Source organism: Oreochromis aureus, linkage group 11, assembly GCF_013358895.1.
Source record: "Oreochromis aureus strain Israel breed Guangdong linkage group 11, ZZ_aureus, whole genome shotgun sequence".
Taxonomy (NCBI): domain Eukaryota; kingdom Metazoa; phylum Chordata; class Actinopteri; order Cichliformes; family Cichlidae; genus Oreochromis; species Oreochromis aureus.
Window position 1 is genome coordinate 21276549 of NC_052952.1, and position 12780 is coordinate 21289328.

The 12780-nt window shown below is 42.4% G+C and overlaps 1 protein-coding gene across 1 annotated transcript in view; it reads left to right on the top strand.

Moving 5' to 3' along the window:
* Window positions 1-688: 688 nt before the first annotated feature.
* Window positions 689-12780, top strand: part of LOC116321149 (CUGBP Elav-like family member 3) — a 33231-nt gene continuing 21139 nt past the window's right edge. Inside the window, exons 1-4 of the mRNA XM_031740916.2 lie at window positions 689-1588; window positions 1871-1901; window positions 2358-2601; window positions 4564-4646. Of these exons, the coding sequence (XP_031596776.1) occupies window positions 2457-2601; window positions 4564-4646 (228 nt within the window). The 5' untranslated portion in view covers window positions 689-1588; window positions 1871-1901; window positions 2358-2456. The remainder of the gene's footprint in view (window positions 1589-1870; window positions 1902-2357; window positions 2602-4563; window positions 4647-12780) is intronic.

A 12780-nucleotide genomic window follows, 5' to 3' on the forward strand; every position in this document is an offset into this window, starting at 1 on the left:
CAGTTTTCAAACAAGTGCAAGGTAGAGCATTCATAATGCTTTAGCTCAACTATGAAGGAACAGAACCAAAATCAGGATGTACTCTCTTCTTCTCATTCTTTTTCTTTTTGCAAGGAAGACCTATGAGTTCCAGAGGGCTACAGCCCTTTACACCGGGGTTTTCATGCAAGCCTGCGTGGGCGGGGTATATATGTTGGATGAATGTGGCTCACAGAGGGCACGATGCAAGACAGGCAGATGGTGACCTTTGGGAGTAAATTACCATGAACCTTATGACTCTGTTCCCTCAATCTCTCTCTCCTTTAAAGGGTCCGGGCATGCACACTGGCTTCCAATTCAAAGATGTGAAAAAGGAGCGTGATGTTATCGATAACTCTGGAAGTTTGGGGTTTTGGGGAATATCACAGTTAAATAGCACAGTGTCTGCCGGTTTTCCAAAATACAGGCTTTAAAGTAGGCCAACTCCAACCTCGAGCTATCTCTCTACCCTCTGTCACACATTTCACTCTGTGTGGGTGTGAGCGTGAATTTCGGGCTCGGGCGTGAACAGCTGTAGTAGTCGTGACTGCGTGCTCGACGACGGCGGCGCGCTTCGGCTTCACGTCAAGAAGCATCGTTTCAGGACCAAGGCCAGGGCTCGCGGCGAGAACAATAGGCGGCTCCGCGCACAGAGTTGGCTAGGCATCGTCTTTAAAGCGGTCACCCGGAACTAGCCGCTAAGATAACACGGCGCTAAAAATGCTAAAAAAAATTAATTTTTGTCTTAAATACTGAACACACATCCACAAGTTATTGAGTAAAGCTCGAAAAGGTCACCGAGACGTTTAATCCGGATTTATATTTTTATTTTTCGTGTGTGTACGAGAGGACGGTTATTGACGGTCCCCGCGGCTGACGTCACGCGCTAGCAACCGCTTTGGAGATAGGAGGGGGAGGGGGAGACAGAGAGTATAGAGACACCGGTAGCTTTAGGACGTTAAAAGCCATAGAACCGTCGGACGGGCCGGTCGCTACAAGAAAAAGAAAATAGTAAGAGCAGCTCCCCATTAACGCTTAGAACAATAACGACAAGGCTGAAAGATCCCGTTAGGAGTGACCGATCAAGTTTCAACAGTTTTAAGCTAGCCAAATTTTAGAAGCTGCTTTGTCCATTATCACTTTGTTATAATATAACAGGACTTGAGAGTGGTGAAAGTGATAACTCTGGATTTTTAAACCCTGAGAGGTTGGAACTAAGTGCAGAAAGCGGTGGTGTTCGAGCTCACCTGCCGCCAGGATTTCTTCTCCGTCACTTCCACACCCGAAGACCGGGAACACCGGGATTTTTTTTGTGGTTTTTCTTTTTGTTTTGTTTTTTTTGTAAAAACACAAGCCGAATCTATAGTATAACACCGAGGAAAGAGGAGGAGGATAAACACAAACACACACACAGCACGGCAGGCACAAAGAGCGGAGAGCATCCAGAGAGGGGAAGAAGGCGGACCGCACGGAGAGATAGAGCGCGGTGAGAGGACAACAACCCGACTGAGCATCCTTCTTTAATTTCTGATCTGCTCAGGAAACACTGCACGGCCGTACAGTACAAACGGTAAGAGCTTTGAAGTGTGCAGCCTGTATATTCCCATGTCTTGTTTTGTTATGACGAGAGTATTTTATACATATATATATAGACGTGTGTGTGTGTGTGTGTGTGCGTGTGTGTGTGTGTGTGTGTACATTGAGGAGGAGGGGGGGTGATCGGACAAAGAGCAAGGGAGCCCCATGACATCCGTGTGTATGCTGTAACCTACAGCTGGCTAAACAAAGAAACCGCTCTATTGCAATGTTTTACCCCCCAGTCACACTGTTTCCTCTTCTTTTTTATGTGTAGGGGATCCTGAACGCCGTTTATCCACGGAAAGGTAACGCATCTGCATTCATATTTTCTTTTCATATATTTTTAATTGGAGCGAAAAGTGCCATTATTGTTTTTTGATTGGCTAATTAACATTTGCATAATTGTTTTACCAGAAGCAACTGGAGCCCTTTGTCATCAGCGTGGGCACTAAAAACATAAATAATCTATACTTTCTTTTTCTTTAACGTAATGGATGCATGTATTTTATTATTAAATATATTCATGAAGACATTTGATTTGGAATTTATCATCTTTTTACAACATTACAATTGCAATTAGGCTAATACTATAACACATGTGATAAATGTTTTATAGGGTAAAATAACCAAGGAAAGTATCCTACTGTAATATAAATCTGTGAAAATTAATTATTATTATATAAATAAATATTCTAAGGATAATAATAGTTATTTTTCAATTGTTTTCTTTTCCTCTCCATGTTTCTGGCTATGTCCCAAAGACTCCTCCAGCATCAGTCGCTCGTCTCCAGGGATAGCTGCTCCCGATCTGTTTGCCCCTGAGCCCTGCAGTACCCAGTCGTCCTCTCCACTTTGTCCCGATGAAGGAGGCTGATGCCATCAAGTTGTTTGTGGGGCAGATTCCCCGTAATCTGGAGGAGAAGGACCTCAAGCCTATCTTTGAGCAGTTCGGCAAGATCTATGAGCTAACTGTGATTAAGGACAAATACACTGGCATGCACAAAGGTAGGATCTGCCTTCGTAACCCACAGTTAAAAAGATGCCTCTGATAGATGTGCGACACAGAGGCAGATAGATGAGTGAAAATTTTTCTACGTGTATGTCACATGTATCCATGGAAACTGTCACAGCGCCTTCGTGTCTTCATTTTGAGTTGAGGCATGAGATCCCGAAGATGAGCAAGCAAACTTGGTTACTGCCCGTGCACTGCGAGCGAACTCGCTGTTTTGCAGCAGCATGCTTCATAAAACAATCGGGTGCCTAATGTATTTAAAAATTTACTCTGATTTGTAAAGCTTGTGCTCCACAGGCGGAAAAAGAATGTGATAAAAAGTTTTATAATATATGATAAAGAGTGGAAATAAGCATCTTCTGATAGATGCTATGAATGAAAAATAACTTTCTACTGTACCAATACCCATTCAGGCACACACACACACACACTGACCTGGGGTCCTTTGTGTTATGAGCCAGATTAGACTGTATGCTCCAATCAGTGTAATGGGGCTGTAAGCCTGGGTGACACAAGGGAAAGAATCTGTTGTTTTGAGAATCCCCACAGCCACAGTAAGCCCCTCTTGAAAGCAATGAGATGGCCCATAAGATGCATGTGTGTCTATGTGTGTGTGTGCCGTGTACTGATCCGAGTGCCATGTCAGGTGTTTGTCTTATCATTCTTTGTATTTCTTTTTTTCTTTTTGTTTTTAATCTCATGGCACCAGTAAATCCCGAGATGCGCGCTCCGTGAATGTTAACTTCATTTCTCTAATCTGAATCTACATGAGCCTGTCTGAGATGTCACTGGGATGCTAACCTGCTGCTAATCTTGTTGTCTTAGTGCTGGTGACAGGTGTAGTAAACAGCTCTGGGCAGCCAGCTCTACTACCCACCCTTCCCTCACACACACAGACACAGGTACAGCACGTAGGAAAACAGAGGGAGTGTATCTGGAGTGATCGTGAGGCATGCATAGTGGTTGGTATAGGGCAAGAACCTGACAGTGGCAAGCCTGCAAGGCCTTGTTAGCCCCACGCACACGTCTGTGGTGCTGTCATGTGTGCTGACTCGTGGCGTGCCGTACTGAGATGTGCCGTGCCGTGGAGTGTCCTCTTCTGCTCTAGAGTAACATCATTAGGGAGCATAGTTACCGTACAATGCATGATCATATATCTATATTTAAATCTTCACGCGTATATCCAGGAAAGGTATCAGAAAAGACAACATTTAAAAGATTTAAATGGATAATGACGGAGTGTGTGTGTGTGTGTGTGTGTATGTTTGTGTGTGTGTGTGTGGGGGGGGTGCAATATAACAATACAGTCTCAAGGCAGTGGTGAAGTAGTCATAATCGTTAATGTATTTATTCATGTTCCTGGACACAAATGTTTCATTTCTTCATGTCTTGCGCACATTTTTGTTTTTAATCTGTTTGGTGTCATGTGTAGTGATTTGTCCACATTCGGAGACTGAAGGGGTTTGTGGCAGAGGGAATCATTTCCCCACTTATACCAGAGATCACAGTTTGAGTCAGAAACGAGACAGATATTTACAGTTAATTTGTGTCATATGTTATTTATTGTCTTTAAAAAACGAATTGATTATGTTTAGAGAAAGATCAAAGTTTGGGTTAAAGTGCATCACATCGCCCTGTTGTCTTGGTTGCCAGGGTGACACAGCCCCGGTCCAGACTCTGGGCAACAACTGTGCTGCAGACATGAAATATACCTCCTATTAAAAAAACATTACCTTCAAAGTTGTGCCAACTGTCTTGAAAAACAATGACAATTTGTGTCCGTGAACATGAACAAATACATTACTTTTTTTTGTGACTATTTCACGTTTTGCTCTGAGACCCGGCTGACAAAGACAGAGATAGAGGATGACAAATATTAGAGCCGTACTCTGACCTTTTCTACCATTACTCTCTCCCTCTCTCTTTCTCGTTCTCTGCCTCTTTCTGTCTGACAGGATGTGCGTTTCTGACGTACTGTGCGAGAGAGTCTGCGCTGAAAGCCCAGAGCGCTCTTCATGAGCAGAAAACACTACCAGGGGTAAGTGCACATCAACAGACATAAATACACACACACAAACATCCCCGGATAAATCACACTTAACACTTATGTAACAATACGCACAAGCTTCCATGTACATTCCTGTTGTAGCAAACATACAGACTCTGCCATCCAATTTATCCACACACACACACACAAGTGGCCTCGCATCAGTGTGCGTCTGTGTGATTGGAGGTTCAGCTCCCATTAGTAACACTGACATAACTCAGCAGCCGGCAGGCGTCTTGCTGCTAAGGACAAACACTCCCTCTCGCTGGAGACACATAGGGTACTCCGTAAGCATTATCATCTCCATTTCTCTATCTTTCTCTGTCGCTCCATCTCTCTGTCGGCCCCTGCGTTAGCCTCCGGTGATAGCTCCCGCCTAGAGAGTGTATGTAATTAATGTGGCCATTCCCCTTTGTCTCATCCCAGTCTCCCTCCGGTCGCTCCAGTGAGGGATTGTGCGCTGCACCGGGGCCGGGGTAGGACGGTGTTCATTATGGATGGGAAACTGCGAGAGCGGTGTCTGTCTCGCAGGCTCTACCTCTCTGTCACTCCCGCTTTCTCTCTATCTCTCTCTTTTTCTTCCCTCTCTGACCTGATTTCCACTGCAGTTAAAAACGGATATTACTGTATGCGTTTTGGAGCATTTTGTATTTTTGCGCCGTGCACACTGTGTGGCTAAAATACGAAGTGTTTAATCGAAATGACATTTTCCCAGTTTTATCCGACTCCCAATTTCCACCATTTATAACAGAATAGTAAGCGTACTTCTACCATCTCTGAGGTGCTCTCTCTCGAATTCTCTGTTCGTCGACTTGCTACTGATCAGAATTTCACTTCATGCACCTTCTTCCTGAGCCAGAGTGTTGATAAGATCTGTGTGAAAAAAACTGTGGAAAAAGAGCGTGAGGAAAAGGCGCTGGGGGAAGGGAAGTGTTGTGACACACACAAGCATGAAATCTCTGCATACATATTGCAGTCATGCATGCTTTTTTTGAACCTCTATGCAGTCACACATTCGCAGCCACCTATACAAACACACTATAGTGACAGTAATCCAATTAGAGACTGCTAAGAAGCCTGACCTTTTTTCATAATCACCTTTCTGCTGTCTGCTGTGTCTCCCTTTTCTTGTGTGCACTGCCCTTTGTCCTTTAACTCATTCTTAGTTTCTCTACATTCCTCTGTGATGTCTCTAAGTGCAAAAGGGAAATCATCTATACGGCTGACTTACAAGAACATAATTGCTGCAAATTTCCAGATATTCTGGACACACAGAGGAAACATTTGCAGGGCGGATACTCATTAGCTGCAAAGATTTACTAAAGAGTCAGCATGTAACAATCAGAAGCACCACTCCCCTGAGGAAGGCTGGTGCTGAAACAAGGGTGTGGCATTCGTGGGCTGATATAGGCCTGGACTCTTAATGAAAAGCATAACTTTTTCTGCATTTGGTGTGTCTTGCTTTCCGGTTGGATCACTTATTCTGTCTAATTTGAGCCAGAAGTGTTCATAATGAAGCACTTGCAAGAATTTTAGCATGTCTGAGCTCAGTGAATTGGTTCATGAATAGCAGTAAATGAGGGGCTGACACAGTTTGTCATCAACACTTCCCTTTAGTTGAAGCACTCACAAATATTTCCATCAGCAGCCCCATTAATCACTCTGGATGTCGTTTGGGGTTGGAATGAGGACCAAAGTGCAGCCACTGAAGTAGAGGGAAGTAACAAAAGTCGAGTCTTTAGTTTGGTTGACATAAAAAGCCCTAAAAGGGAAGTGACACACAAATTCAAAAAAATAAACTCAAAGAGCCTAGGAATCAATCAAGAGAATATGAAAACAAGAAGGGGAAGACAGGACTACACAAATATACACAGATGAAAACGGTCAACGATGGGTGAGGATGGTTAGGGCGGGGCAGGCGATCTAGGGGGGAAAAGAACAGAAAGTAAAATTCAATTCAATTCAATTTTATTTATATAGCGCCAAATCACAACAAAAGTCGCCTCAAGGCGCTTTATATTGTACAATAGATCGCACAATAATACAAAACTAGTACAAGACTCAAAATTGGCATTCAGAGTAAAACGATAAACAAAAGACAAATAGGACTGAGTATGAGAGGGTACTAAACAAAAAGACAGAGACAGGAAAGCACAGGAGGAAAAAGTCATCAAGACATCGAACAGAGAGAGAGAAAATGAAGAAACACTACCTAAACTAAAAACACACGAACTGACATGTATTAATCTCAGAAGAGGAACCAAAGCCCAGTTAAAATAAATGAATCAAAATTGTCTCCAATACTAATACAGTAATGAAATCAAAACAAGAAGCACAGCTCAGTCATATTTAACAAATATCCAGAGCCATGACACTGGTTTGGTGACTACAGCTGACGTATGATAACATTTTAAAGTGATTAACCAAATTAAATTAAATTTCTCCATTTAATTCTATATTTTGATGCTTAGCTTTGTCAACTTTGCATAGAGCAGCTAAGGTTTAGCTTTGCTATCACATTTCACTAACCACTGAAACCTGTGTGTCAACCCGGTCTCGTGCCAAACTGTGAAAAATCTGTTTGTTCCTGATCATTGACGCAAATTTTGTTGTCAGCACCACTTTGAAACTATTGTATTTCAGTGCTAAGTATATGCTTTGTGTGAAAACCAAGAACATTTTCCATTTTTCCAAACCTATCCCAGTAGTTTAAATATCCAATTCGCTAGTTGTGCATTTCTTTGTAAGTGGCGTTTGGTTACTAAGAACATTAAAGGCTCCATTGCCGACATATTTACGACTCTGTCACATGTCAGTCAACGGCAGAACTGGCTATAGTTTCTGTCTACTTGAAAGTGACAATTCGGGATCCGCCCACTTTGCCCTTCCAGCGATTATTTCTCCCATTATCTCTGAAACTCTGAAAATCTCTGGCTGGCACGTCACAGTTTAAATCGCTAAACCTAACCGGGCTGTTTTTAATACCAAAAGCTATTGTATTTTAAATGGATAACATCTTAAAAAATAAGACAAATGATTAAAAATCTGTCACATGTAAGATTCAAAGCAAAGTTTCTGGTGTGACCGGTGCAATTTTGTTTTTACTTTTAAAAGTGGAAAATATGAACTTTTTGTACCCAAACATAAATCAGTACATCCGAGACTAGCGGAACAAAAATCGTGTTCAGGGACACAAATGTAAGGACGGGAAATCTGAGTACAGGACCACAGAAAAGCTGGAAAATTCATTTACAGAAACGCAAGTTAATAGATTAGAGCTCATGATTGTTTCGGGAACTGCCGTGAGACTGTGTTGCGCATGTCTCCCTTCTCCCTCGTCCCCTTCCGTTCCCTTGCCTATATTGACTTCTTTGACGGGATTTAGAAATGACTTAAGAAGATTTTTCAGTCTCTTTCACACATCCTCCCTTTGTCCCATTCTTTTCTGTCCCTAAGAAATGCTTTTTCATCTCTTCCGTATTCTTCCTTTTATTTCCCCAGACCTGCCATATGCTTTCTCTCTCATTCAATTTCATCTCCGCACCCCCCCCATACACACACACACACACACACACTCTCAAATCCCCTCTGTCCTGTGTTCAACTCCTCCTCCTGACGTCTTCCAGTTTCTCTACAGCAGTAGAATATTACACTAGCCTGAACCCTTTCATTTCATGGTATTCCTCTCTCATCCCTCCTTTTCCCTCCCTGCTGTCTTTTACTCATTTTTTTCTCTCACTGCACACTAGCGCTTCCTCCTCGGATTCTCATTTCACAGTCATTAATGGTAACCCTTCTAAGTCCTCCTTCTCTCTTGCGCGCGCCATCTCCCTCCTCCGCCCTCCCCCTCGCAGTTCCTTTACCCCTTGTCTCATTTCCCCTCCTCTTGATTAGTTGACCCCTTTGACCGTTTCACACACCCCCATCTCATCCTCCCCCCTCCCCTACTCTTCTTCTTTGCCGGCTCTATTTGTTAAGCTTTGTGATGAGTTTATCACAAACTCATTTTCATAGTCAGATTCTGAGCTCCCTGTGAGGCACGAGGGCTGAGGTGTGTGTGTATATGTGTGTATGTGTGTGAATCTTGGGATCACTCTAAACTGCAGGCGGCGGAGGAACGTCAGGCACCTCATGCAATTTTAATTGAACTGTAGCATCACACACTCAGATGTGTTGCTTTTACACCCACGGCCTAGCAATTAAACGTTCGATGACAAGTCCAACGCTACAGAGTGTTACTGCTCCTGCCTGCCACTCACCGATGGGATTTAATGCTCTGATCGGCCAGTAGAGAAATGAAAAGAAGAAGAGAAATGCATAGAGGTGTGCTCTATAGTTTCAGCAAGGGGCGATAGACTGTCAGACGGAATAAGAAGAAAAAGTGCAGAGGGATTGAGAGAGGGAGATACGAACAGATGGCCTTATCAGAGTGTCCTGCGCCTTGTGTTTAATTTGGACACAGAGGGAATGAGAAGCGACGAGGGAGCATGACAAGAAGACAGCGAGAGGGAGGGAGCAAGATAGTACATGATATTTGTCACAGTAGCAGAAATTTAACAGTGGAACCACTGGTAAAGTCCCGCGGTAGCAGACAGATGTTTTGGTGTATTAGATGTGGTGCAAAGATTCCCTCTGGGATACATCCATGTGAAAGAGCTTATTTTTATCCGCCACATATTAGCATTTATTTTCACATGAAGATTAAATTCATATGTGCGTGCAGGGGTTTCCTCATTATTTCCAAATGCAAATAATATAAATATTTAGTGTCGTAAAAGCCTGCCCCCACAGATATATTTCTGGTCTTATTTTGTAGATATCTTATTAAAGGTGTCTCATTCAAGGAACCACTTTTACTTCTGCAAAAAGAGCCATACTGTAGTAGATGCTCGATTTTAAAGGATAAAATATATAAAATCAACAGCTGAGAAATTATTCTATCCAAATAGAATACCACAAAACATCACAAAATAGCTTAAATAAAGTAGAATAGCTGAACAGAATGCATACAATAGTAAGACAAAACCTCATATACATATATTTCATGGATTTACTTAAATTAAAAGCTTTGATGATCCACAGAAATACACTGTTGGCTGGCTTTGCAGTTAGTGTGGGTCTTGTTATTTCAGAGAGATTGTAGCACTTGGGTGATACCATGTGTCCAAGGTCAGAGGTGAAGGCTCAGCTTCCAGTGAACAAATCCAGGATAACCATTAGAAGGACATGTCATCCCCAAAGAGTGTGTGGACCACTGTAATCTAGCACAATGCACAAGCGACAGTTTGGATACATATTCTTCTCTCCTTAATAATAATTATGCCTGCAGTCAGAATATTTCTACAGTATAATTAGTTTGACGTGTTGATTTGTTGCCTGATTGTATAATTTTTTTCTCATATCTTAAGCTTTCATTTTTGACAGTTTAGTATGTAAGTTAAAAAGCTTGTATTTCTTGTACATTCATTGGAGACACTAGCAGACACACGGCTCAGTCATAGTTTGCGTACACGTACACCGGTAAAAGACACTGTTATACACACAGGCACACTCGTGCTCATGCAAACATCAAATTTAGAGTAATCATTCATACATAACTATCCTTGTTTCATCCTAATCCCCCATGCATTTCTCCCTCCCTCTGTCGCTGTTCATCAGGCCACACTTCCCTCCCAGCCTGGCTAGATTTTAACCTCGTATCTCCCTCTGCTCTCCATCTATCGCTCTATCTCTCTGCAGCCCTACTGCTGCTGTATTTCCTCCCATATCTCTCCCCTTATCTGCTTCTTTTGTTCTTTGTTGTCGATATCTCTCTCTCCATTTAATCTGCACGCTCTCTTCTCTTTGTGTTTATCGCTCCCTTCATCTTTGTGCTACTTCAAACACAACTGTTTGTACACACACATACATCTACCTGCTTGTACACACACACACACACATCTGTTTGGTCACACCGACATCCGCAGATCTCAATGTAGGTGAAATTAAAGTGTGATAAGCAGCTTACCAGGTGTGTGTTGTCATGCTTCACTGCTCTCAAGGCAGCACTCTGCTCCCTGTTTTTTGATTAGAGCCAAACTGAAGCTCTCTCTCTCTCTCTCTCACACACACACACACACACACACACACACACACACACACACACACACACACGATGTACTTTCTGTGACACACTGAATGTCTAATGAATTATTATAAAGCCAGAAGAAGGCAAGTACTTAACAATAAGAGATACTAGAGAGGATTGGTGCATTTATTAAAAAAAGAATAAAAGTTTGTAGTGGTGATATTGATTAAATACATTTAGTCTGACACTGAGCACTGATCCGGCTTTTTTTCATTTCCGATATGACACGGTTACCTTGGCTTTCGGTTTCTGATGATAATGAGCACTGATCCGATACCAGCCTTAAATTAATAAGCTGTAATCCTCACTGTGAGGAAGAGACTAGGAATCCTTCCTTTATTCATAAGATAACATCAGGCTATACTTAAACTTTTTTTTTCTCAACAGAATCAACACATCCAAGACTATAAATGTTGACTCACTTGAGCAAAGTTAGCAGTGAAGTAAAAAAAAACTTTTTCAAACACACAAAGAAAATCTGTTAGTGTAGCAGCGTGAAATCCCTCCAAACTCTCAACACTTTGCCGTTACTTTCCCCCATTTCACATTAGGTCTCACACTAACAAACAGTGTGCTGCTGTGTCATGCATGAGCTGGAAAACAGAACAACAGAGAACTGATGTGAACAGCACGATGCACCGGTGCATCGCTGGTCGTTTTAGAGTAAATGCTGGATCTTGGAAAAGTGTTGGGATTTTACTAATTCTGTGTGTATTTCTCCACAACATAAGTTTAGCTGGCACAGCTAAACTTATGTTGTGGAGAAATACAGAACAAAAACATATGGTTTGTCAGGTGTCAGTCATAATGACACTGGCAGGGTTATAAGCAATAAGCTGTTTGAGGGTGTAAATTTAACTACAGTATTTTCAGGGTTAAGGCTTGATCGTGGAAACACGTCTATAGCTGCGAAGCATTTTATTAAGTCAAATCAAAAATCTAAACCATGAAAACTGAACTGACTTCCTTGACATCCTGTGTATGTATAGTATTGATGAGATCAGACACAGATGGTTAGAGGGTGCAGAAACAGCAGCTTCTTCTTTATAATTAGCGTCACTTCATTCTTTTAAGGGCAGCCCAAGAAATAGAAACAACATTGGAAATATCACCATAAATAATCGCTTTTCCCTTTAAGTATGTCAGTAGTGTTATGTGCCTGGGAAGATAGATGTGATCTCTTCAGGTATACATCAACCACTACTTTTAGTTGATGTTTATCAGATCCACTTAGGATGTGTCCATGTTGTGTATGTCCTGTGTGTGTTTCCATGTGGAATCTAAGATGCTTGGCAGACAGCCTCCCTGTGGGGCAAAGCTATGATGAGCAATTATCCACTAGGGCGACTTTGTAGGCTAATTTAGCATATTTATGTGGTCAGCAGCACTGTTTACTATTCCCCTTCACTGCTTACTGCTGCACTTTCAATTTAGAACAGACCCCAAATCTCTCTCTCTCTCTCTCTTTCTCAGTTTCTCTCTCTCTCTTTCTATATTTCCTCTCTGTCTCTTCCTCCTCTCCCTCTATCTCTCCCCTCCTGATGGGGTTTGTGATGTGTATCGCTTACCCCCTCCCTCGTGCTGTTTCTCTATTTTTATCCTCGCCGTGTGTGGGATGGGAAGAGAGTAGAGGGACAGGTGTAAAATTGTGTGTGTGTGTGTGTGTGTGTGTGTGTGTGTGTGTGTGTGTGTGTGTGTGTGTGTGTGTGTGTGTGTGTGTGTGTGTGTGTGTGTGTGTGTGTGTGTGTGTGCGTGTGTGTACAAGAAGTAGACAAAAAGAGGAGGAGCTGGAGAGAGTGATGCAGAGGGGATATGCAGAGCAGAAGGGTGTTTGTGAGGGGATGTGTACAGCTAAGACCAAAAGGGATTTGGCTTGTTTGTTTAAAACAAAAGTCTTTGCTCTGTGCATGCATGTGTGTGTGTGTGTGTGCGCGTGTGTGTGTGTGTGTGTGTTTGTAAGTGTGCATGTGGGTACATTTTTGCATGAAACATGGGGAG